The 24,017-nt window shown below is 43.3% G+C and overlaps 1 protein-coding gene across 3 annotated transcripts in view; it reads left to right on the top strand.

Moving 5' to 3' along the window:
* The window catches only part of UPF2 (UPF2 regulator of nonsense mediated mRNA decay), a 56,523-nt gene extending 38,509 nt beyond the window's left edge, over positions 1-18,014 (top strand). For 2 of the 3 annotated variants that reach the window (XM_070755034.1, XM_070755035.1), the window contains 10 exons: positions 1,249-1,452; positions 3,002-3,277; positions 4,160-4,343; positions 7,009-7,148; positions 8,477-8,581; positions 9,403-9,501; positions 10,321-10,488; positions 13,864-14,005; positions 15,010-15,130; positions 16,381-18,014. In XM_070755034.1, the coding sequence (XP_070611135.1) occupies positions 1,249-1,452; positions 3,002-3,277; positions 4,160-4,343; positions 7,009-7,148; positions 8,477-8,581; positions 9,403-9,501; positions 10,321-10,488; positions 13,864-14,005; positions 15,010-15,130; positions 16,381-16,390 (1,449 nt within the window). In that variant the 3' untranslated portion in view covers positions 16,391-18,014. Of the gene's footprint in view, positions 1-1,248; positions 1,453-3,001; positions 3,278-4,159; positions 4,344-7,008; positions 7,149-8,476; positions 8,582-9,402; positions 9,502-10,320; positions 10,489-13,863; positions 14,006-15,009; positions 15,135-16,380 lie in introns of those variants that run through there. The other variant, XM_070755036.1, reaches the window with a different exon arrangement.
* Positions 18,015-24,017: the final 6,003 nt, after the last annotated feature.

Below are 24,017 nucleotides of genomic sequence, written 5' to 3' on the forward strand. Positions count from 1 at the left end.
CCGAGTCTGCGGAGAGGGGCGGCATACAAATCTAATAAATAATAATAATAATAATAATAACCTTGCTGATGTTAATATATATGTTATCAAATAGTAATCTTCCTTACTATCTTCCTTACTTTATTTGGAAGGATTAGCAATGAGAACAAGCCTCCAAAGACTTAGGGCTAGGAAAAAGCCTTCAGAGGGAATAGGAAGCCCGGAAGATTGTTAGCACCTAGTTAGGGCTGAAGGGAAAAAAAGCTCTGGAAAAACCTACATTCGAAGTATAAGACACACCCAAATTTTCAGCCTCTTTTAGGGAGGAAAAAAGTGTGTCTTATCCTCTGAAAAATATGGATTTATTGAAACATAGAAACATGGAAGACTGACGGCAGAAAACGACCTCCTGGTCCATCTAGTCTGCCCTTATACTATTTCCTGTGTTTTATCTTAGGATGGATCTATGTTTATCCTAGGCATGTTTCAATTCAGTGACTGTGGATATACCAACCACGTCTGCTGGAAGTTTGTTCCAAGGATCTACTACTCTTTCAGTCAAATAATATTTTCTCATGTTGCTTTGGTTGCCTCTTTCTTTCAGAAATCAAAGGAAATTAAATTTTTACTCTTTTTTAAAAAAAATATACTTTATTAATTTATTAAGAATGGGGAAAGGGGATGGGGATACAAAAAGGAAGATAGGAGGGGCATGAGGCAAGCGATCTTTTTATACAGTAGCATATATATATTGCTGTACTGTATATTCATTTCAAACATTTATCTGTAGATTATTATTTTATGTCCAGTTTTCATATTTACATAGTCTTACATCTATAAAATATAGTAGCTTAAGAATAAAGTAGAGCTTTGCTATATGCATTGATAGATAGGTATTATAGTAAAGATTTTAGATAAGATAAGAAAAGAAAAAAGGGGGGGTAGTACCTGCATACTAGCAAGAATATGTATTGTGACAACTTAGTTTGGTTATGTTTATTAATTTTGTGGATAAAAGATATTTGTGAGTGATGTTATTGGTATATTGTCGGTAATTATCAGATGGATTGAACTCAGACAGAGATTGTGTCAGTTTTGATCAGAATTTCTGTTGTGTATATCTTCCTCTTAAATTATGTTGAGGAGTTTTATTTTATTGTTTTTAAAATTAGATAATTTTTACTCCTAACAACCAACTAAATGTATGCATCTGGCTTTAAAAAAAACCCAACTCTTGAGTTATATAAGATTCTTCACAATTTTGCTCAGGTCCTGAGACAAATGCGCAAACTGCCTTGGCATGACCACGAAGTGAAGGATTACGTGATATGCTGCATGATCAACATTTGGAATGTGAAATATAACAGCATTCACTGTGTAGCCAACCTGCTGGCAGGATTGGTCCTGTATCAAGAGGATGTCGGAATTCACGTGGTGGACGGAGTTCTGGAAGATATTCGATTAGGGATGGAGGTAAAGTACTTTAAAAAGCTGCTCCGGCTATAAAAATAAAAGAATAGAATAGAATGGAATTCTTTATTGGCTAAGTGTGATTGGACACTTGGTGCAGATGCTCTCAGTGGACATAAAAGAAAAGAGACATTTGTCAAGAATCACAAGACACAACACTTAATGATTGTCATAGGATACAAATAAGCACTCAGGAAATAATATTAATATAATATTAATATATTTAATATACTAATAATTAATATAATATTAGTATATTAATATCCTTCTGCCGCACGGATCCCAGCGACCGGTTAGGTCCCACAGAGTTGGCCTTATCTGGGTCCCGTCGACTAAGCAATGTCGTTTGGCGGGACCCAGGAGAAGAGCCTTCTCTGTGGCGGCCCCGGCCCTCTGGAACCAGATATCAGAGTTGCCCCCACCCTCCTTGCCTTTCGCAAGCTCCTTAAAACCCACCTCTGTCGTCAGGCATGGGGGAATTGAGACTTTCCCTTCCCCCTAGGCTTATAGAATTTATACATGGTATGCTTGTAATCTATGAGCGGTTCTTTAAATTGGGGTTTTTTAGATTATTTTTAATATTAGATTTGTTTACATTGTCTTTTTATATTGTTGTTGGCCGCCCCGAGTCTTGGGAGAGGGGCGGCATACAAATCTAATAAATAAATAAATAAATAAACAAACAAACAAACAAATAGTAGGACTACAAACAAGTTACAGTCATACAGTCCTAAGTGGGAGGAAATGGGTGATAGGAATGATGAGAAGACCAATAGTAATAGTAATGCAGCCTTAGTGAATAGTTTGACTGTAATAGTTTATCAAGAGGATGTTTTAATTCATCTCGTGGACTGAGTTCTAGAGGACATTATATTAGGGATGGAGGTAAAGTACTTTAAAAAGTTGCTCCGACTATAAAAATAAAGCTGAAGTATATTTATATTAAAAGTTTTAAGTTCTCCTTGGTGGCTTTCATATGTTAAGGAAGAAAATAAATGGTCAAAAAGAGGGCGGTGAAAATATTGACTATTTTCTTATTCTATTCTAAAATTTTATCCTATTTTAAATTCTTATTCTATTCTATTCTTTCTATTCTACTGATTCTATTCTATTCTTCTATTATTTCTATTCTGGTCTATTTATTCAATTCTATTCTATTTTATTCTTTCCATTCTATTATATTCTGTTTTCTTATTCTATTCTAAATTCTTATTCTATTCTATTCTTTCTATTCTGTTCTTCTATTCTATTTTCTTATTCTATTCTAAATTTTTATTCTATTTTAAATTCTTATTCTATTCTATTCTATTTATTCTACTGATTCTATTTTATTCTTCTATTCTTTCTATTCTATTCTATTCTTTCCATTCTATTCTGTTCTGTTTTCATATTCTATTCTAAATTCTTATTCTATTCTATCCCATTCCATTCCATAAAACCCCCTAAAGTCAGCGACCATCAATTCCAGGGACCCCTCATTTCACTCCTGAGCTACAAATAGGAAAGAACCTTAATTCTGCTTTCCCCCCCCCTCCTCCCCGTTCCCTTGAAGGTCAATCAGCCCAAATTCAATCAGCGGAGGATCAGCAGTGCGAAGTTCCTGGGCGAGCTGTACAACTACAGGATGGTCGAATCGGCGGTCATCTTTCGGACTCTGTACTCGTTCACGTTGTTTGGGGTAAACTCCGATGGGACGTCCAGTCTCCTGGATCCTCCGGAGCACCTTTTCCGCATCAGACTGGTCTGTACCATCCTGGACACCTGCGGGCAGTACTTTGACCGGGGATCCAGCAAGCGGAAACTCGACTGCTTCTTGGTCTACTTCCAGGTAGGGTTAAACCCCCCCCTCCCCCTCCGATCTCACGGTCTCCGCTTTACAAACTCTCCGCTAATGCTTGTCTCCCACTGCTAAATAAAATCGACAAAAATTGACCCGGATAAGAATTGCGTCATTCAGGGGTGTCAGATTCGATTTAATTGAGGGGGTGGGGGGTGGCTTTGTTGGGCGTGGTCAGTTCAGTGATGGGGGCGCCTGCAGTGGCACAAGCAGTTTGCTAGCAAGTTCCCCAGCTCTGTTTTGGGCTGCGTTGGCCTCCTGAAACCCCCCACCAACAAAACATGGACTTTGGGAAGGAAGGAAACATAGAAACATAGAAGATTGATGGCAGAAAAAGACCTCATGGTCCATCTAGTCTGCCCTTATACTATTTCCTGTATTTTATCTTAGGATGGATCTATGTTTATCCCAGGAAGGGTGGGAGGGAGGGAAGAGGAAGGAAAGGAAGGAAGGAAGGAAGGAAAGAGGAAGGAAAGGAAGGAAGGAAAGAGAAAGGGAGGGAAGGAAAGCAAAGGGAGGAAAGAAAGAGGAAGGAAGGAAGAAAAAGAAAGAAAGGAAGGAAAGAGAAAGAAAGGAAGGAAAGAGAAATGGAGGGAAGGAAAGCGAAGGGAGGAAAGAAAGAGGAAGGAAGGAAGAAAAAGAAAGAAAGGAAGGAAAGAGAAAGGGAGGGAAGAAGGATGGAAGGAAGGATCCTTTATCCTTATCAAACAATCACTGATATCTTTGAGACAGTCCCTTGTTTTATGCAAGATTTTTTGAAACATTAACCTGCTTGCTGAAAAGGAATTCCTGACTGATTTGACAAACTTGGAGAAGCTGGGTGATATTTTTGTGTTTCCTGTGTGTGTTGTGTGTTTTTACCCCCCACTCCAGAGGTATGTTTGGTGGAAGAAAAGCCTGGACATATGGACAAAGGACCACCTCTTCCCCATAGACATTGACTATATGATCAGTGACACGTTAGAACTGCTGAGACCAAAGATAAAACTCTGCAATTCTCTGGAAGAATCCGTGAGGCAGGTACAAGAGCTGGAAAGGGAATTCTTAATCAAATTAGGTAAGATTATTATTATTATTATTATTATTATTATTATTATTATTATTATTAATTAGATTTGTATGCTGCCCCTCTCCGAAGACTCGGGGCGGCTAAGATTGACATTTCAAGGCCAGAAGGAGCCGAAATTCCCATTTTGATATATAGTTGGTAATCTTGATAGCACTGTTTTTTAAATATTTTTAAATATTTTAAATTTATTTGGATTTGTCATGATTGCTGTATCTTGCTGTGAGCCGCCCCGAGTCTGCGGAGAGGGGCGGCATACAAATCTAAATAATAAATAAATAAATAAATAAAATAAATAAACTGTTTATAATTTTGAGATGTCTCTGGGTAAGTGGGTATGAGTTTTTCTCTCATCTGCATAAGGGCAGGAGGGAGTACTTAACTGAAGTTAAACTAAGCTGCTGTGCTGCTGGCACTCAAAGAGAAAAAGCTTTGCCATCACTGCCCGATACCATTCTAGACAAATGGCTGCCCAGTCTTTTCTTAAAATCTTCCAGTGTTGCAGTATTCACAATCTCTGGAAACAAGCTGTTCCCCTGATTATAGAGTATAGTCTGGAGGACAGAAGGGAAAGGGGGGACATGATCCAAACATTTAAATATGTTAAAGGGTTAAATAAGGTCCAGGGGGGAAGTGTTTTTAATAGGAAAGTGAACCCAAGAACAAATGGACACAATCTGAAGTTAGTTGGGGGAAAGATCAAAAGCAACATGAGAAAATATTATTTCACTGAAAGAGCAGTAGATCCTTGGAACAAACTTCCAGCAGACGTGGTTGGTCAATCCACAGTCACTGAATTTAAACCTGCCTGGGATAAACATATATCCATCCTAAGATAAAAACACAGGAAATAGTATAAGGGCAGACTAGATGGACCATGGGGTCTTTTTCTGCCGTCAGTCTTCTATGTTTCTAACATGAGAAAATATTATCTCATTGAAAGAGCAGTAGATGCTTGGAACAACCTTCCATGCCTGGGATAAACCTATATCCATCCTAAGATAAAATACAGAAAAGAGTACAAGGGCAGACTAGATGGACCATGAGGTCTTTTTCTGCCGTCAGACTTCTAAGTTTCTGTTAATTGCTCTAAGTGACAGGAAATTTCTCCTTAGTTCTAAGTTGCTTCTCTTCTTGCTTAGTTTCCACCCATTGCTTCTTGTCCTGCCCTCCGGTGCGTAATTTGAGTAACCAGAAGACAAATTGTGGCTGTGGATTAAAAAAAAAGAAAACAAATTACAAGTGACAACATTTCTTTTGTTGTTGTTACCTATTCATTTGCAGTCTTCAAACACACACACACACACACAAACACAAAACCCTACACACATCCTCCCCCCCCCCCAAAATACTCAGTATGGGGGTGATCTCAAACTATACAGCTTGGTGTAGCTCAGGGTAGGTCTCGTTGATTTTAACACTGCCAACCTCCTTGTAATTAAGCCAGGTCATAATTTTAGGATGAAAACAAATCCCTGCCTTCATTCTTGCCATGGAAGCCAGAGATGTTTCTCAGTGTCCACAGGAAACTAAGAAGACTCTTGTCTCAATGTAGACAACTACAGTGAGGCTATTAATACACTCAAAAGTGACAAGCTTTGACACAACCCACACTGGAGAAGTGATGGCATTCACAGAGGAGGTTAAATTAACTTCTTATTTTTTTTCCCAGAGGGGGGAAAAATACCCACATTTATAGGGCTGTCTGAAAACCTATTGTAGGATTTTTGCGTGAAATGGAAAAGTGCACTTAGGATTTGTGATTTTGATAATGGGGTAAAAAGTTCTGGGTAACTAGGAAAAAAATGAGCTTTTTTGTACTTGTAGAGTCAGAAATTATTTTGTAATTGAACTTAATGCTTACTGCAAAATAAAATTTGAAACTTTCTTTCTTACCTTTTTTCCTTGGTTCCATTCCTCCCTCCCCTTCTTTCTTTCTTTCTTTCTTTCTTTCTTTCTTTCTTTCTTTCTTTCTTCCTCCCTCCATTCCCTTCCTACCTTCCTTCTTTCTTTCTCTCTCTTTCTTTCCCTTCCTTCTTTCTTTCTGTCTCTCTCTCTCTTTCTTTCCCTTCCTTCCTTCCTTCCTTCCTTCCTTCCTTCTTTCTTTCTTTCTCTGTGTCTCTTTCTTTCCCTTCTTTCTTTCTTTCTTTCTTTCTTCCTCACTCCCTCCATTCCCTTCCTACCTTCCTTCTTTCTTTCTCTCTCCCTCTCTTTCTTTCCCTTCCTTCCTTCCTTCTTTCTTTCTGTCTCTCTCTCTCTCTTTCTTTCCCTTCCTTCCTTCTTTCTTTCTTTCTTTCTCTCTCCCTCTCTTTCTTTCCCTTCCTTCCTTCCTTCTTTCTTTCTTTCTCTCTCTCTCTCTTTCTTTCCCTTCCTTCCTTCTTTCTTTCTTTCTCTCTCTTTCTTTCCCTTCCTTCCTTCCTTCCTTCCTCCTTTCCTCCATTCCCTTCCTACTTTCTTTCTTTCTTTCTTTCTCTCTCTCTCTCTTTCTTTCCCTTCCTTTCTTCCTTCCTTCCTTCCTCCTTTCCTCCATTCCTTCCTTCCCTCCTTTTTCTGTCTCTTTATCGATCTGTATTTCATTTTTCTGCTCTTTGTAAAACTTTTAATTTAAACCCCCCCCCACACACACATTTGTTTCTTCTCCCCCCCTCCCTTTTAGGTCTTATGAACGACAAAGACTCTAAGGATTCCATGACTGAAGGAGAGAACCTGGAGGAGGAGGAGGACGAAGAGGAAGGTGGAGTGGAGATCGAAGAACAATCTGGAAATGAGAGCGAAATTAACGAGCCAGAGGAGGAGGTGATTCTCTCTGCTCACAACTTTCTTAAGGAGAGTTTGGAGGAGTGGCTGAGAGAGCTCTACGCCAGTGTTTCCCAACCTTGGCCACTTGAAGGTATCTGGACTTCAACTCCCAGAATTCCACAGCCAGCGAATGCTGGCTGGGGAATTCTGGGAGTTGAAGTCCAGATACCTTCAAGTGGCCAAGGTTGGGAACCACTGCTCTATGCCAACTGCTCCCAATTCACAAACAAATATCTGTTATGCTTAAAGCCTACAACTCAACACAGTTGAGGAGACCGTATTATGTATAATTTGGGCCATGCTCATTCCCGCCCAGAGTATTCACAAGATATAGTAGGAATAATGACAATGACATTAGGGGCGCTTGCCAAGAAGGTGGGAATGGATTTGCACCGCGTGGCTGCCATCTTTAACCATATCCGATGGCGACTCTGCTCCCAGCTATGGTAAATTTACTAAAGGGCAGTTTCTGAAATCCAGGTGAGAATATTGGGTAATTTTGTGATTCTGTGACCCATTGTACGCAGTTTTCATTAGAATCCCGTCCCTTGTCTCTGAAAGAATTGCCAAAATATCATGAATAGAATAGAATAGAATAGAATTTTTATTGGCCAAGTGTGATTGGACACACAAGGAATTTGTCTTTGGTGCATATGCTCTCAGCGTACATAAAATAAAATATACATTTGTCAAGAATCATGTGGTACGACACTTAATGATTGTCATAGGGGTCAAATAAGCAAGGAGGAAGCAATATTAATAAAAATCTTAGGATATACGCAACAAGTTACAGTCATACAGTCAACATGGGAGGAAATGGGTGAAAGGAATGATGAGAAAAACTAGTAGAATAGAAGTGCAGATTTAGTAGAAAGTCTGACAGTGTTGAGGGAATTATTTGTTTAGTAGAGTGATGGCGTTTGGAAAAAAACTGTTCGTGTGTCTAGTTGTCTTGGTGTGCAGGGCTCTGTAGCGACGTTTTGAGGGTAGGAATGGAATGGAATGCAGAATAGAATAAAAAATAGAATAGAAAATAGAATAGAATTCAGAATAGAATGCAGAATAAAATAGAATGCAGAATAGAACAGAATGCAGAATAGAATAGAAATAGAATAGGAAATAGAATGGAATATAATTCAGAATAGAATATAATTCAAATAGAATAGAATGGTTTTTTGTTCTGTCAGGAAATTTATTCTTAGTTCTAATAGGTCTTAGATTAAATTCAGCAAAGCTTGTGTACAAAGGCTTTGAAGGCGGCATTTGGCGCAACTCACCTTAAAACGAAACTTTGGCCTGTACGTTAAATCTCTTGATCTTTTCAGGAGGGGTCGGAGAATGACGATGACGAAGGAGAAGAGGAGGAGGAAGAAAATACCGATTATCTTACTGACTCTAATAAGGAGAACGAAACAGATGAAGAGAACACGGTATATATGTATATATATATATATACACGGCTCAAAAAAATAAAGGGAACACTCAAAGAACACATCCTAGATCTGAATGAATGACATATTCTCATTGAATCCTTTGTTCTGTACAAAGTTGAATGTGCACAACAGCAGGTGAAATTGATGGTCCATCTGTGTTGCTTCCTAAGTGGACAGTTTGATTTCACAGAAGTTTGATTTACTTGGAGTTATATTGTGTTGTTTAAGAGTTCCCTTTATTTTTTGGAGCAGTGTATATTCAGGGTGTACATCATTATAGAAGGCAGAGTATTACGCTTGCCTGAATTGTTATAATAATAGTAATAACAACAACAACAACAATAATAATAAATATAATAAAAATAATAATAATAATCTGCAGCAACTCTGGCATAAGCCAGTGAAAGTGGTCCCAGTGGTACTTGGCACGCTGGGCGCAGGGCCAAAGGATCTCAGTGGACATTTGAAAACCATCAGAATTGACAACATCTCCATCTGTCAATTGCAAAAGGCCGCTTCACTGGGATGGGCAAACATAATTCGCCGCTACATCACGCAGTCCTAGGTGCTTGGGAAGCGCCCGACTGGGGATGAAATACGAAATCCAGCATAATAATAATAATAATCTAACACTGGAAATATAATCTGTGAACTGAATGGCTGAGAATCACCGCAGACGGCCAGTTCTTTATGGGAGAAAGCCAATCTATTGGCCTTTTCTACTTGGCAGAAAATACACATCAACCAAAACTTCCCCAAATGGTCCTGTTTTCTTTTTAAATCCTCTTTTTATATATATATGTATCTCTCTCTCTCAGGAAGTAATGATTAAAGGAGGTGGGCTGAAGCGAGTCCCATGCGCCGAAGATGAAGATTTTATTCAGGCCTTAGATAAAATGATGCTGGAAAATTTACAGGTAACAGATTTGATTTTTAATACGATTGTGCAAAATGTAAAACCTGGCTCTATTCTATTCTATTCTATTCTTTCTTCTGTTCTGTTCTATTCTATTTCTACTTCCCTCTCCTCTCTCCTTCTTTTCCCTACTTCTCCTCCTGCCTTCTTACTCTCTTCTCCTCTCATCTTTCCTCATCTCCTTTCTTTTTTCTTCCCTTCCCCTTCCTCTTTCTAAACCTACTTCCCTTCCCTCTCTCCTTCTCCTCTCCCCTACTTCCCCTCCTACCTTCCCTCCTTACTCTCTTCTCCCTTCTTCTCCTTTCTTCTTCCTCCTCCTCTCTCTTTCTCCTTTCTTCTAACTCCTCTCTTCCCTTCCTCCATTTTTCTGGGATGGTCTTCCAGCAACCCTGAGTTCTTTTACACGGTCTTACATTTTTTTTCATACTTTATTCCAGTGTTTCCCAACCTTGGCAACTTGAAGATATCTGGACTTCAACTCCCAGAATTTCCCAGCCAGCATTCACTGGCTGGGGAATTCTGGGAATTGAAGTCCAAATATCTTCAAGTGGCCAAGGTTGGGAAACACGGCTTTATTCCATATAAATTCCTTTAATCTATTATCTTATTTATCCATTTATTTATCTTTATATGGTTCTCTATTAATACACTTCTAATTCAATCCTGATTTCCTCTTCTCTTGGTCTTCAGGCCTTTCAGGAGGGCTCTAGAACAGGGGTCAGCTTTAAGACTCTCAGGGGATTCTGGGAGTTGAAGTCCTGGCAAGTCTTAAAGTTGGAGACTCCTGATCTAGAATCTTTTATTTTTCACCCCTTGGCAGCAAAGAAGCGGGGAGTCCGTGAAAGTGCACCAACTGGACGTGGCCATCCCTTTGCACCTCAAGAGCCAGCTGAAGAAAGGACCCCCCCTCGGGGGCGGGGAGGGGGAGTCCGAATTGGGAGACACCATGCCTTTCGTCATGCTGACCCGGAAGGGCAACAAGCAGCAGGTAAGGAGAGGCCTGGTTGCACCGGTCGCCCTTTGGCTATTCCCTGACCTTTCAGATTCATTGCGTATTCTAAACAGGTACAAAATGCATTCTGATTAAGGGGAATTATCTATCTATCTATCTATCTATCTATCTATCTATCTATCTATCTATCTATCTATCTATCTATCCATCTATCCATCTATCTATTCTATTTTTATGCCGCCCATCTCCTTAGACTCAGGGCGGCTTACAACATGTTATCCTTTTAAACAAAGCCAGCCTATTGCCCCCACAATCCGGGTCCTCACTTGACCCACCTCGGAAGGATGGAAGGCTGAGTCAACCTTGAGCCGGTGATGAGATTTGAACCGCTGACCTTCAGATCTACAGTCAGCTTCAGTGGCCTGCAGTACAGCACTCTACCTGCTGCGCAACCCCAGCTCATATTTGCAGCTCAGGGTTGAAATGAGGCATCCTCGGTCCTCACCTACAAAAAGATACTGACAAAATTGAATGGGTCCAAAGACAGGCTACAAGAATGGTGGAAGGTCTTAAGCATAAAATGTATCAGGAAAGACTTAATGAACTCAATCTGCATAGTCTGGAGGACAGAAGGAAAAGGGGGGACAGGATCGAAATATTTAAACATGTTAAAGGGTTAAATAAGGTCCAGGAGGGAAGTGTTTTTAATAGGAAAGTGAACACAAGAACAAGGGGACACAATCTGAGGTTAGTTGGGGAAAAGGTCAGAAGCAACGTGAGAAAATATTATTTTACAGAAAGAGTAGTAGATGCTTGGAACAAACTTCCAGCAGACATGGTGGGTAAATCCACAGTCACTGAATTTAAACATGCCTGGGATAAACATAGATCCATCCTAAGATAAAATACAGGAAATAGTATAAGGACAGACTAGATGGACCAGGAGGTCTTTTTCTGCCGTCAATCTTCACCGTGCCGCTATTCCAAACACAGTTTTCAGGGTTCCAAATAGCATCCGAAATTAAACCAGAGTCCGAGACGTAGCGTTCCTCAAATTTCCAATTCATTACCAGAGCCATGTCGTCACATCTGCGAGATTCCGAAATCTAAGTCTACCAGGATTTCTCCACCTGGTTTAAATCTCGTTCCCACACCCACAAGTTCATCACGTTGACCACTCTCCTTCATGCCAACGCATCCGTTACTCCCATCAGCTTCCGGGCATATGTCAGACAAAGGAGGACCTTGAGAATCTAGAAGGGATTTGTTATGGCTACATCTCTACTTCCGTCCCAAATTCTCATAGCAAGAATATAATGCCTACGGTGTTTTTTGGAGTATAATATGCACCGGAGTATAAGACGCACCTTAGTTTTTGGGGAAGAAAAAAGGGGAAAGAATCTGCTTACCGGGAATTCATCTGGCTAGTGTCCTTAGTCTGGTCAGTTTCAGCACATTATTTTATACCCTGGTTCGGGCTTTAAAAACCCTTATTTGGGGAGGGTAACAATGAAAGAGCTTGCAAGCCAGTAAGAGCTGGAAACATCATCTGGAAAGAAACATTGCAAGCAAGTAGAGCAATGAAAAAAACCCTGCAAAGACTTAGGGCTTGGAAAATATTCTTCACAGAGAGTAACAGTGAAAGAGCTTGCAAGCAAGTAACAGCTGGGAACATTGCTAGCAGCTAGTTAGGGCTGGAAAGAAACATTGTAAGCAGGTAGAGCAATGGAAAAAACCCCTGCAAAGACTTAGGGCTTGGAAAGCATTCTTCACAGAGAGTAACAATGAAAGAGCCTGCAAGGTAAGAGCTGGGAAGATCGTTAGCACCTACCCCGTTTCCCCGATAGTAAGACACCCCCGATTGTAAGACGTATCGGGGGTTTCAGGGGGGTCGGCTAATATAAGCCGTACCCTGAAAGTAAGACATATGTCTTACTTTCAGGGAAACACAGGGGTATTGCCGGGGGGGGGGGGAGCCCGATGACGTCGCTTCCAAGCTCCCCGCGCGCGCCTTCGCCTCGCCGCGGCGCCACCGCCTCTTGCCCGGCTTGGCAAAGCGAAGGACGGCGCTGGTCTGAAGCGAGCTGAGCGGGCGGCGGCTTGCAGCGAAGGCGCTCGTCCCAGCAACCGAGTCCTGCCGAGGCTCGGCTGCAAGCGGCCAGCGAGGCCGACCGGCTCCGAGGCGAGCGGCCGGAGCTGCACCCTCCTTCGCCCACCTCCTTTACAGCAGGCAGGTGGGGCTGCCCAACTGCACAGAGCGGCTCCTCCCCCCCCAGACACACGCTTCCCCGACGCGCGTCTGCGGCTCCACGCGTGCACGCCGCTTGGAGCCCTGAGGTTGAACTTGGAAAAGAGCTCACGAGGCTCCTGTCCCGCGGCTGCCCTTCTGGACTCTGGGGAGATGCCTTCGGGAACGCGACCCTTTCAATTTTTTTCCAATGTAAGACATACCCCGAAAGTAAGACGTAGTGGGGCTTTTGGGGGTAAAAAGAAACACGGTAGTTAGGGCTGGGGGAAAAAAGCTTCGAGAAAAGCTAAATGCAGAGTATTTCTTTCTTTCTTTCTTTCTTTCTTTCTTTCTCTATTTATCTATTTATCTATTTATTGGATTTGTATGCCGCCCCTCTCCGAAGACTCGGGGCGGCTAACATCAATAACAAAACAGCATATAATAACAATCCAATACTAAAAACAGTTAAAAACCTATTATTATAAAAAAACCAAACATACATACAGACATACCATGCATAAAATTGTAGAGGCCTAGGGGGAAAGAGTATCTCAGTTCCCCCATGCCTGGTGGCAGAGGTGGGTTTTAAGCAGCTTATGAAAGGCAAGGAGGGTGGGGGCCATTCTAATCTCCGGGGGGAGTTGGTTCCAGAGGGCCGGGGCCGCCACAGAGAAGGCTCTTCCCCTGGGTCCCATCAAACGACATTGTTTAGTTGATGGGACCCGGAGAAGATCCACTCTGTGGGACCTAACTAGACGCTGGGATTCGTGCGGCAGAAGGCGGTCCCTGAGATAATCTGGTCCAGTGCCATGAAGGGCTTTATAGGTCATAACCAACACTTTGAATTGTGACCGGAAACTGATCAGCAACCAATGCAGACTGCGGAGTGTTGGTGTGACATGGGCATATTTAAGACGTACCCACATTTTAGCCTCTTTTAGCCTCTTTTATACCCCGAAAAATATGGTAATGTGTGACAAGCCAAAGTCTCCAAATCAAACACTGGCTTTGGCCTGACAACATAGTTCCCAAACATACCCCGGACCTGTAACACGTGCCAAGTCGTGGTGCCAATGACAGAAAAAAATTCCTGGGTTCTCTTCTCCCGCCCTGTAAAAGCGACGTTTAGTCAGGAACGTCTCCCTGTCTTTGGATTCTTAGACCGGCTTCTGCTCTTTCAGTTTAAAATCCTGAACGTGCCGATGTCCTCTCAACTGGCCGCAAACCACTGGAACCAGCAGCAGGCGGAGCAGGAGGAGCGCATGCGGATGAAGAAGCTCACCTTGGACATCAACGAACGGCAGGAACAAGAGGACTATCAAGGTAAAGGCAGGCTGGCCTTCAAAGCTTTATAACGCTGGTTCTCGGCTTGCAACTGTTCAACCGGCGACCGTTCAAAATTGGCGACAGAGAAAGCGACGGATTGTCCTCCCACTGGAAACGGGTTCACGGTTACGATTGTTTCACACGCCTCTCCTTCTCGTTTAAGGTCTCCTTCTCCAGACCTTAAACGAGAAGAAACACCAGGACAGTCCTGGTATATATTTACGGAGGGAGGCATCCTTTCATTCTATCCTAGGAATACTCTCCTCCAGGATAAGGTATTCCAAGCATCATTTCATATGGAGAAATATCCTTCCTCTGATATGTAATCTTATCTATTGTATAGTGGTACCTCTACCTAAGAATGCCTCTACCTACGGACTTTTCTAGATAAGAACCAGGTATTCAAGATTTTTTTTCCACTTACAAATCCGAGTCTCCGAAACTGTAACCAGAAAAGGCAGGGAGAAGCCTCTATTGGGCCTCTCTAGGAATCTCCTGGGGGGAAACAGGGCCGGAAAAGGCAGGGAGAAGCCTCCATGGGGCCTCTCTAGGAATCTCCTGGGAGGAAATAGGGCTGGAAAAGGCAGGGAAAAGCCTCCATGGGGCCTCTCTAGGAATCTCCTGGGAGGAAATAGGGCTGGAAAAGGCAGGGAGAAGCCTCCATGGGGCCTCTCTAGGAATCTCCTGGGAGGAAATAGGGCTGGAAAAGGCAGGGAGAAGCCTCCATGGGGCCTCTCTAGGAATCTCCTGGGAGGAAATAGGGCTGGAAAAGGCAGGGAGAAGCCTCCATGGGGCCTCTCTAGGAATATCCTGGGAGGAAACAGGGCCTCCACCCTCCCTGTGGTTTCCCCAGTCACACTCATTATTTGCTTTTGCATTGATTCCTATGGGAAAAATTGCTTCTTCTTACAAACCTGGTCATGGAACAAATTAAGTTCGTAAGTAGAGGCACCACTGTACAGGTAGTCCTTGATTTTCGACCACAAAATTTCCATCCGCAGAAATGATGCAATCCTTGGCTCAGCGGCCTGCTCCGGCGAATACAAACCGAGAGCGGCGACCTCGGTACCAGCATCCTAAGGGGGCCCCTAATGCCGATCTCATCTTTAAAACTGGTGGAAGGTAAGAATCCAGGCGTGGGGGGCATCAGACTCAAGGCCAGGGGCCGGATCCGGCCCGGGGGGTGCTTAAATTTGACCCATAGGAACTGGCCTGCGGCCCTCCGGGGCTCCGTTTTCACCAGCAGAATGTTGGCAGGAGGCCGCCACAGCCGAAATGGAGCTCGAGAGCCCATTTTCGGTGGCAGAGTGCTCAGGCCCTCACAGGCGCCTCCACGAGTGGCATCATGCCACGTTCACCCTGAACACCCCTCCCCCCCCGCCCGACAGAAGTTAAATGCTACCGGTTTGGGCTGGTTCGCCCGAACTGGTAGTAACAAATGCTTCCGGCTTACAGGACCAGTAGTAAAAAATGCTTTGAAAAGGTTTATCTGCTGTGACAATTTTCTCCCCTCTTTAAAGCATTTTTTGTTACCCATTCAACCAGAACGGTTCCTCCTGTTTGTTGCAGCGCCCATCTTGTGTGAAGTCCAGCTTGCTCCTGTGTTGTGTGTCTGTCAGTTGTGCAGCTTTTGTGTTATTTTTGTGCAGATTGATTGATTGATTGATTGATTGATTGATTAGATTTGTATGCCGCCCCTCTCCGCAGACTCGGGGCGGCTAACAACAATATAAAAAGACAATATAAACAAATCTAATATTAAAAATAATCTAAAAAACCCCCCAATTTAAAGGACCACTCATACATACAAACATACCATGTATAAATTCTATAAGCCTAGGGGGAAGGGAAATTTCAATTCCCCCATGCCTGACGACAGAGGTGGGTCTTAAGGAGCTTGCGAAAGGCAAGGAGGGTGGGGGCAACTCTGATATCTGGGGGGAGCTGGTTCCAGAGGGTCAGGGCCGCCACAGAGAAGGCTCTTCTCTTGGGTCCCGCCAGACAACATTGCTTAGTCGACGGGACCCGGAGAAGGCCAACTCTGTGGGACCTAACTGGTGGCTGGGATTCGTGCGGCAGAAGGCGGTCCTGGAGATATTCCGGTCCAATGCCCCACAGATAGTTGGGTTTGGACGCTACACTTCTCAGAACTGAGGAATCTTTTAATTTTTTTTTTAAAGGGATAATATGGCTGCATTCGATGTATAAGATGCACCGACATTTCCACCCTCTTAGGGTGTGTGTGTGTGTGGAGTTATTTATTTAATTTAATTTATTTAATTAGATTTGTATGAGTGGCGTCTTATACTCCATAAAATACAGTAAATTTCTCCGCCGTTCCTTCTGACCATTTCCCCCCTCGTCCTTTCCAGGAGACGTTGATCCAGCCGCAGGAATCATCTCACATCAGGTCCCGTATTCTCCGATGTTGTGGATTAGTGGAGTCCTCCAGCAATTAAACCGAGAGCAGCGGCCACACCTGAACATGTCAGTCTTCACGAGAGTTGAGCCATGGGAAGGCTGGGGGCCGTAGAGCAGGATTGTGCACCAGCCTCTTATTAAAAAAACAAAAAAAACAAAAAAACAAAAAAAAAACCAGAAATAGTGGAAGCTTCCAGTCGTGGCCTGTCGAAACCAAAATAATGATAACAATAATAATGATAATAAGCATCTTGTTACGGATATACCACGTGCTGCGAGGGTTAACCTTTTCATGAGAATGGAATAAATGAGATGGTTAACTTGACCGGTGGAGCAGTTCAGTTAAACGAAATAAGAGCAACTTTTTTTAAAAAAAAAAAATTAAGATGGATTATGCCGGAAAAGAGAGACAGTTTTGGTGGGTTAAAGTCTGGGACGGGGTGTGGGATAAAACAATTGAGGATAATTAATAATAAACTGCGTTTTCGCGGAAGGACGCGTGGCGGTGTGCCAGGAGGTAGCGCTTTCTTTGGGCAGGGCGCGAGCCAGCTCTAGAGAGGAGAAGTCATAAAAACGAGGACTAGTGAAGTCCTCCACACCACACACCGCCCGGGAAAAGCAAAAACGGCAACGGATTTAACCGAAACGCCGGATGGTTTCCTTGGAAGGCGACGATCTGATGGATAGGAAAGGGATTTGTTCCAGGTCGCGTGGGGAGGCGAGAGAGGCGAAGGGAGGAGAAACCAGGTGGGACGTTCTCCAGGAAGTGGCAGGTAGATGGGAAAGAAAGGATGGAGGGAGGGAAAGAAAGAGAGAGAGGGGAAGAGAGCATTGACCAAAAGTTGCTTCGAACAACAGCCTGACGACCAGCGGAGGGTCCTTTATAGAGAGGAGCTCATTTTAAAAAAAATAGCATCATTGCGAAACCAAAATGTGCCCGTCAGCATGACAGACAGATTGCCAGGAAAGTGGAGCTGGATGTTCTGTTGACTTTTTCATGGGTTGATAATAAAGCCTCTGTGTCTACATATTTAAAAACAAAACAAAACAAAAAAAAAAGAGAAAAAAAAGGATTAAAAAAAATAGTTGGCAGAAAAGGTAGAATTTTTATTTTTCTAAATTGAGATAAAAAAGTTTTCTCTGGTCAGGTTGTTTCTCTTTTTTTTGGACAATCTTTGTTAGTTCTAGTTGTGTGGGGTGGGGGCGGGGATATTTTTTGCTTCTTTAATTTCCTTTTTTTCCCTCCTCCTCTTCTTCTTCCTTTTTCGTTGGCTTTCATATAGCGCGTAGTAACGTTCGGTTTAAAGGACACGTCCGTAGGCTATTCGGGATTTTCACCCTCCCTCTGTTTGTTTCTGTTTTCCTCGCCGCTTCTTTTGAAATTCTTTTGGACCACCGTTGAGTTCTTTGCATGTAGACTTTTTTTTTTGTTTTTCAAATGAGATTGTACGACTTGTAACATTTCACACGCGACGCACACCGTCAGCAACAATGCCACACACACACACACACACACCCGATCTTCACCAGCTTCTGAAATCTGATCTTTGCCGATGCTGCAATAAAGTGTTATATAATTTAGAAATGGACTTTTGTCTTTCTAGGTTCCTCTTTGGGGGCCTTGGGATTGCGTCAAGCGACGGGTTTCTTTCTTTGGGGCCTCTCTAGGAATCTCCTGGGAGAAAACAGGGCCGGAAACGTGGGGCCTCTAGGAATCTCCTGAGAGGAAACGGACGGAAAGGGCAGGGAGAAGCCTCCGTGGGGCCTCTCTAGGAATCTTCTGGGAGGAAACAGCCGGAAAAGGCAGGGAGAAGCCTCCGTGGGGCCTCTCTAGGAATATCCTGGGAGGAAACGGGGCCGGAAACGTGGGGCCTCTCTAGGAATCTCTTGAGAGGAAATGGCCGGAAAAGGCAGGGAGAAGCCTTCGTGGGGCCTCTCTAGGAATCTCCTGGGAGGAAACAGAGCCGGAAAAGGCAGGGAGAAGCCTCCGTGGGGCCTCTCTAAGACTCTTCTGGGAGGAAACAGGGCCGGAAAAGGCAGGGAGAAGCCTCCGTGGGGCCTCTCTAGGAATCTCCTGGGAGGAAACAGGGCCTCCACCCTTCCTGTGGTTTCCCCAATTGCAGGCATTATTTGCTTTTACATTAATTCCTATGGATAAAATTGCTTCTTCTTACAAACTTTTCTACTTAAGAACCTGCTCTCAAGTTCATAAGTAGAGGTACCACTGTACCTAATTGAAGCCTTGAAAAAAACACTGCAGCAGGCTTTCTTGTAAAAATATATTTTACTTTTCTTCTTATCAAAATACGTCTCTTTACCGCTGTATTTGCTGGTCCCCAAAAAATCATCAAATGATTTAACGTATCGCCAGATTCTTGATTTTGTGTAGGGACAGCAGGGATTTAACAACACGTATTCTATAAAGATTGGCACTGGCACAAAAGGAAATTACCGCTGAACTGCCCACGTTGCTGTGCCTAATTTTTGAAAAGAGAGAACAGGCATGGCCCCATCAGAAGATACGTGGTTTTTACATTTAGCTTTCTGTTGGAACAGAATTTAAAAGAGGCGACTCTGCAATAAATGAATTTAGATTGGCGGCGTGGATAACAACGGTTGGCTTTCAATTTTCTCCACCTTCTGCGAGACCTTTTGTTTCAAGGAGAAGCGGAGAGAAGCGTGCAAATTGTGAAAGTGGTGTTTTTCCACTCCTCCTCTCCCTTGGTGATTGGCCATGAAAAATAGCTTTGATAGTGGCTGGAAAGTCCACTTGCTGGGCACGAAGTTAATGGTCATTGCTGGAAACATTACTGGAACATTTGTGGACTTACAATCTTTAACTTTAGGTTGTATCCAGAACAATAGAGTTGGAAGGGACATTAGATCAACCCCCTGTTCAAGCAGGAGTCCGAATACCATTTCAGACAAATGGCTGTCCAGTGTCCTCTGGAAAACCTCCAGTGATGGAAGGGAGGAAGGGAGGAAGGAGGAAGGGAGGAGAAAGGAAGGAAGGAGGGGAAGGAAAGAATGAAAGAACGAACAAAGAAGCAAACGAAGGAGGGGAAGGAAGGGACAAACAAATGAAGAGGAAGGAACAAAGGGAGGGAGGAGAAATGAAGGAACAAAGGAACGAACAAACAAATGAAGAAGGAAGGAATGAACAAACAAATGAAGAAGGAAGGAACAAACAAATGAAGAAGAAGGAAGAAAGGGAGGGAGGAGAAAGGAAGGAAGGAGGGAGGGGAACGAAAAAGGAACGAACGAACAAAGAAAAATGAATGAGGGGAAGGAAGGGACAAACGAACAAAGTAATGAAGAGGAAGGAAGGAGGAAGCGAAGGAAGGAACGAACGAACAAACGGGGGAAGGAAGGAGGGAGGGGAAGGAAGGAACGAACAAACGAAGGAAGGGAGAAAGGAGGGAGGGAGGGGAAGGAAGGAAGGAACGAATAAACAAAGGACGGGAAGGAAGGAAGAAAGCAGGGAGGAGAAAGGAAGGAAGGAGGGAGGGGAAGGAACGAAGGAACGAACAAACGAAGGAGGGGAAAGAAAGGAGGGAGGAGAAAGGAAGGAGGGAGGGGAAGGAAAGAACGAATAAACAAAGGACGGGAAGGAAGGAGGGAGGAGAAAGGAAGGAGGGAGGGGAAGGAAGGAAGGAACGAACAAACGAAGGAGGGGAAGGAAAGGAGAAAGGAGGGCGGAGGAAGGAAGGAGGGAGCGAAGGAAGGAAGGAACGAATAAACAAAGGAGGGGAATGAAGGAAGAAAGGAGGGAGGGAGGAGAAAGGAAGGAAGGAAGGGGAAAGAAGGAAGGAATGAACAAACATGAAGGAGGGGAAGGGAAGGGAAGGGGATGAATGAAGAAAAGAAGGAAGGGCAAGGAAAGGAAGGGAGGGAAGGAAGGGAGGGAAGGAAGGAAGAAGGAATGGAGGAAGGAAGGAAGGAGAGGGAGGAAGGAAGCAAGAAGGGGAAGGGAAGGAAGGAAGGAGGAAGGAGAACAGCAAAACAGAGTTGGAAAGGACCTTGGAGGTCTTGATCAGCCCCCTGCTTAGGCAGGAAGTCTATTCTGGATAAAGTCAGTTACAAAGCATCTGATTTTTGACTGCGTGACCATGTTGTGGTGTGTGTGTGTGTCCTCCAATGGTCATAAGGATGAAAAATGGCCATATAAGACCCCTTTTTTCAGTGCTAATCAGTCACAAATCGAACTGTTGTTAAGTCCGGAACCGCCTGTAGAAAAACCAGTTTTTCTTCAATTGAGTTGTTCCACTGTTTAGCCACCAGGGGGCGGCCTTGATAGAGGAAACGCTAGCCAGATGCTTATTTCTCTGTTATCTAAAATTCACAATACTGGGGAAGGGGGGGGGGAATATAAGAGGCATAGAGAGTCCTTCCTAGACAATAGTTTTAAAAGGGAAAACCTTGATTTTGCCTCTTCCCTCCTTTCACCTCCCTTTTATACTAATGTTTTTCTCCTCTTTTTCCACCACTGGGTTCCCTCCAAAGTTCTTTATTCCTGAATGCAGAAAAGGTTATTTAAGGTGATATATGTTCCTTGGGAACAGAAATAAAGATATAATTCAGATGGAGAAAATCCTTTTAAATCACCGCCCCTCCATTCTCCATTCAGATATTTAGCTATGCAAATAATGTTCATAAGAGGATTCAGATTTAGAGCATCAGATTAATGTTTATTTATTTATTTGTAATCTGAGTCCATAATTATTTGTGCAGGACACCAGCAAACCACAACACTTTTATTACACTGGGGAACAGCAATTTTGTTGTCTTAAATCTGTGACTTCTTTTCAAGTAACTTTTGGCCTCTGGATCCAAAAAACAACCACAGCTTTTGTCTATCACGTCAACTTTTTAAAGCTACAGGACACCCTCCAAAGTCATACAAATTGGGCCTATCAAGAAAAGTGAAAACTTATCAAATATACTGTTTACAAAGAATAATGTTATTCATGCAAAGGCTATAATAGTTACTGAAAGTTAAATTGTGTTCATGCAAATAGTTGTTTTTTTTAATATTAAAACATGCCTCCGTGACCTTCAGATCTTGGTGGAATCGCTCACCTTGCTCATCTCTGACTGTACCAACATTTGCAGAGACGTTAGCAAGAGGGCTAGGTCAAAAATGCAATTTGATGCTGCTGTGGCTTGATATTACATATATTATATACACTGCTCAAAAAAAATAATAAAAGGAACACTTAAACAATACAATAAAATTCCAAGTCAATCAAACTTCTGCAATTTCAAACTGTCCACTTAAGAAGCAACATGGATTGACAGGTGTAGGTGTAGAGAAAAAACTTGACGTGGCAGAAGAAAACGAACTATGTTTTTTTGTTGTTTTTTATTTATTTATTTATTTATTTATTTATTTAGTTAGTTAGTTAGTTAGTTAGTTAGTTAGTTAGTTAGTTAGTTAGTTAGTTAGTTAGTGTGCCGCCCCTCTCCGTAGACTCGGGGCAGCTCATAACAGTAATAGAAAAACAATGTACAATACAAATCTAATAATTAAAACTAAAAACCCACAATTTTAAAAACATGCACACAACATACCATACATAAACAATATAGGCCTGGGGAAGTTATCTCAGTTCCCCCATGCCTGAGGGCAGAGGTGGGTTTTAAGGAGTTTACGAAAGGCAAGGAGGGTGGGGGCAGTCCTGATCTCAGGGGGGAGCTGGTTCCAGAGGGCCAGGGCCGCCACAGAGAAGGCTCTTCCCTTGGGACCCGCCAAACGACATTGTTTAGAGAAGGAGAAGGCCAACTCTGTGGGACCTAATCAGTCGCTGGGATTCGTGGGATTTGAAACCAGCGTTTCTGATTAACTATTAAAAAAAGCTCAAAAATCAAACTCAACAGAAATTGTGTTTAAAATTGTTTCCCTGTGTTATTTATTCATTTATTTCCAAGGCTAGTGGGTAGGGTTAAGTCTTCTTTAGGCCTGGTCTCTGTTCTCCTGGTGGGAATCTCGTTCAAACCTGGGCCGTCAACCTGCCCACCTATTGCATCCTATGGCCAAATCTCTTTCTCTGTCTTTTTCTGCTGCTGTGTTGCAAGAAATGTGGTCTGACGTGTGCTAGCTCAAGTGTTGGCCTCCAGATGGCCTGTCACAGTTCATTTGGTGGATGGCAAATACTCAAAACACCTGTTTGGCTGCAAGGTTCTGGGGCAGAAACCTCCTTCTTTCTCTTCTGGTCTTTCCTGGTTGGCCTCCAAGGAGACCAGCAGGACTTTTTCACGAGTTTACGGTTGGGAGAATGAAAAGCCTTCTTGGTTCCATCAAGGTAAGGAAGGAGGGAGGATGGGAGGGAGGGAGGTGACAGGCAGGTAGGCATGAAGGAAAGGAAGGGGAAAGAAGGAAGGAAGAAAAGAAGGAACGGAAGGAAAAAAGGAAGGGAAGGGGAAAGAAGGAAGGGAAGGGGAAAGAAAGAAGAAAGGAAAGAAGGAATGGAAGGAAGAAAAGGAAGGGAAGGAAAAAAGGAAGGGAAGGGGAAAGAAAGAAGAAAGGAAAGAAGGAACGGAAGGAAGAAAAGGAAGGGAAGGAAAAAAGGAAGGGAAGGGGAAAGAAAGAAGAAAGGAAAGAAGGAACGGAAGGTAAAAAGGAAGGGAAGGAAAAAAGGAAGGGAAGGGGAAAGAAGGAAGGGAAGGGGAAAGAAAGAAGAAAGGAAAGAAGGAACGGAAGGAAGAAAAGGAACGGAAGGAAAAAAGGAAGGGAAGGGGAAAGAAGGAAGGAAGGAAGGAAAGTAGGAAGGGAAGGAAAAAAGGAAGGAAAGGAAGGGGAAAGAAGGAAGGAAGAAAAGAAGGAACGGAAGGAAAAAAGGAAGGGAAGGGGAAAGAAGGAAGGAAGGAAGGAAAGTAGGAAGGGAAGAAAGGAAGGAGAGTGAGGGGAAAGGCAGGAAGGTAAAGAGAAAGAAGAAAGGAAGGAAAGTAGAAAGGGAAGGAAGGAAGAAAGGAAGGAAGGAAGGAAAGAGGGCGAGGGGAAGGCACGAATGAAGGGAAAAGCAAAGAAGGAAGGAAAGAAGGAAGAAGGGAGGAAGGGAAGGAGAGAACAAGTGAGGAGAAAGGCAGGCAGGAAGGAAGGAAGGAAAAAGAAAGAATGAAAGGAGGGAAGAAGGGAAGGAAAGAAGGAGAGAAGAAAGGCAGGCAAGCAAGCAAGCAAGGAAATGGGGGGAAGGAAGCAGAGTTAGGGGAAGGCAGGAAGGAAAGAAAGAAGGAAGGAAGGAAGGAAAGAAGGAAGGAAGGAAAAAATATAGTGTGAAAACACTCGTGCAAGCAAGATTTCAACGATTGTCACTTGTGTGCCTGCGCGGAAGCAAAAACATTGCCGAAAAGCGCCAAAATCTCTCTCTCTCTTGCGTCCTTGTGCGAGATTTCTCTATCTGCTCATGCGCAGAAGCCAAATCTCACATGGGGGGGGGGGGGTGCGTGGGTGTGTCGGCAATGCGCAGCTCCATGGGCATCCCGAAAATCGCTGCCTGAGCGTAGCACCTGACTGTCCCAATAGCGGCCCTTAGAAACATAGAAACATAGAAGATTGACGGCAGAAAAAGACCTCATGGTCCATCTAGTC

This window comes from Erythrolamprus reginae, chromosome 6 (genome assembly GCF_031021105.1).
Source record: "Erythrolamprus reginae isolate rEryReg1 chromosome 6, rEryReg1.hap1, whole genome shotgun sequence".
NCBI classification, from domain to species: Eukaryota; Metazoa; Chordata; class Lepidosauria; order Squamata; family Dipsadidae; genus Erythrolamprus; species Erythrolamprus reginae.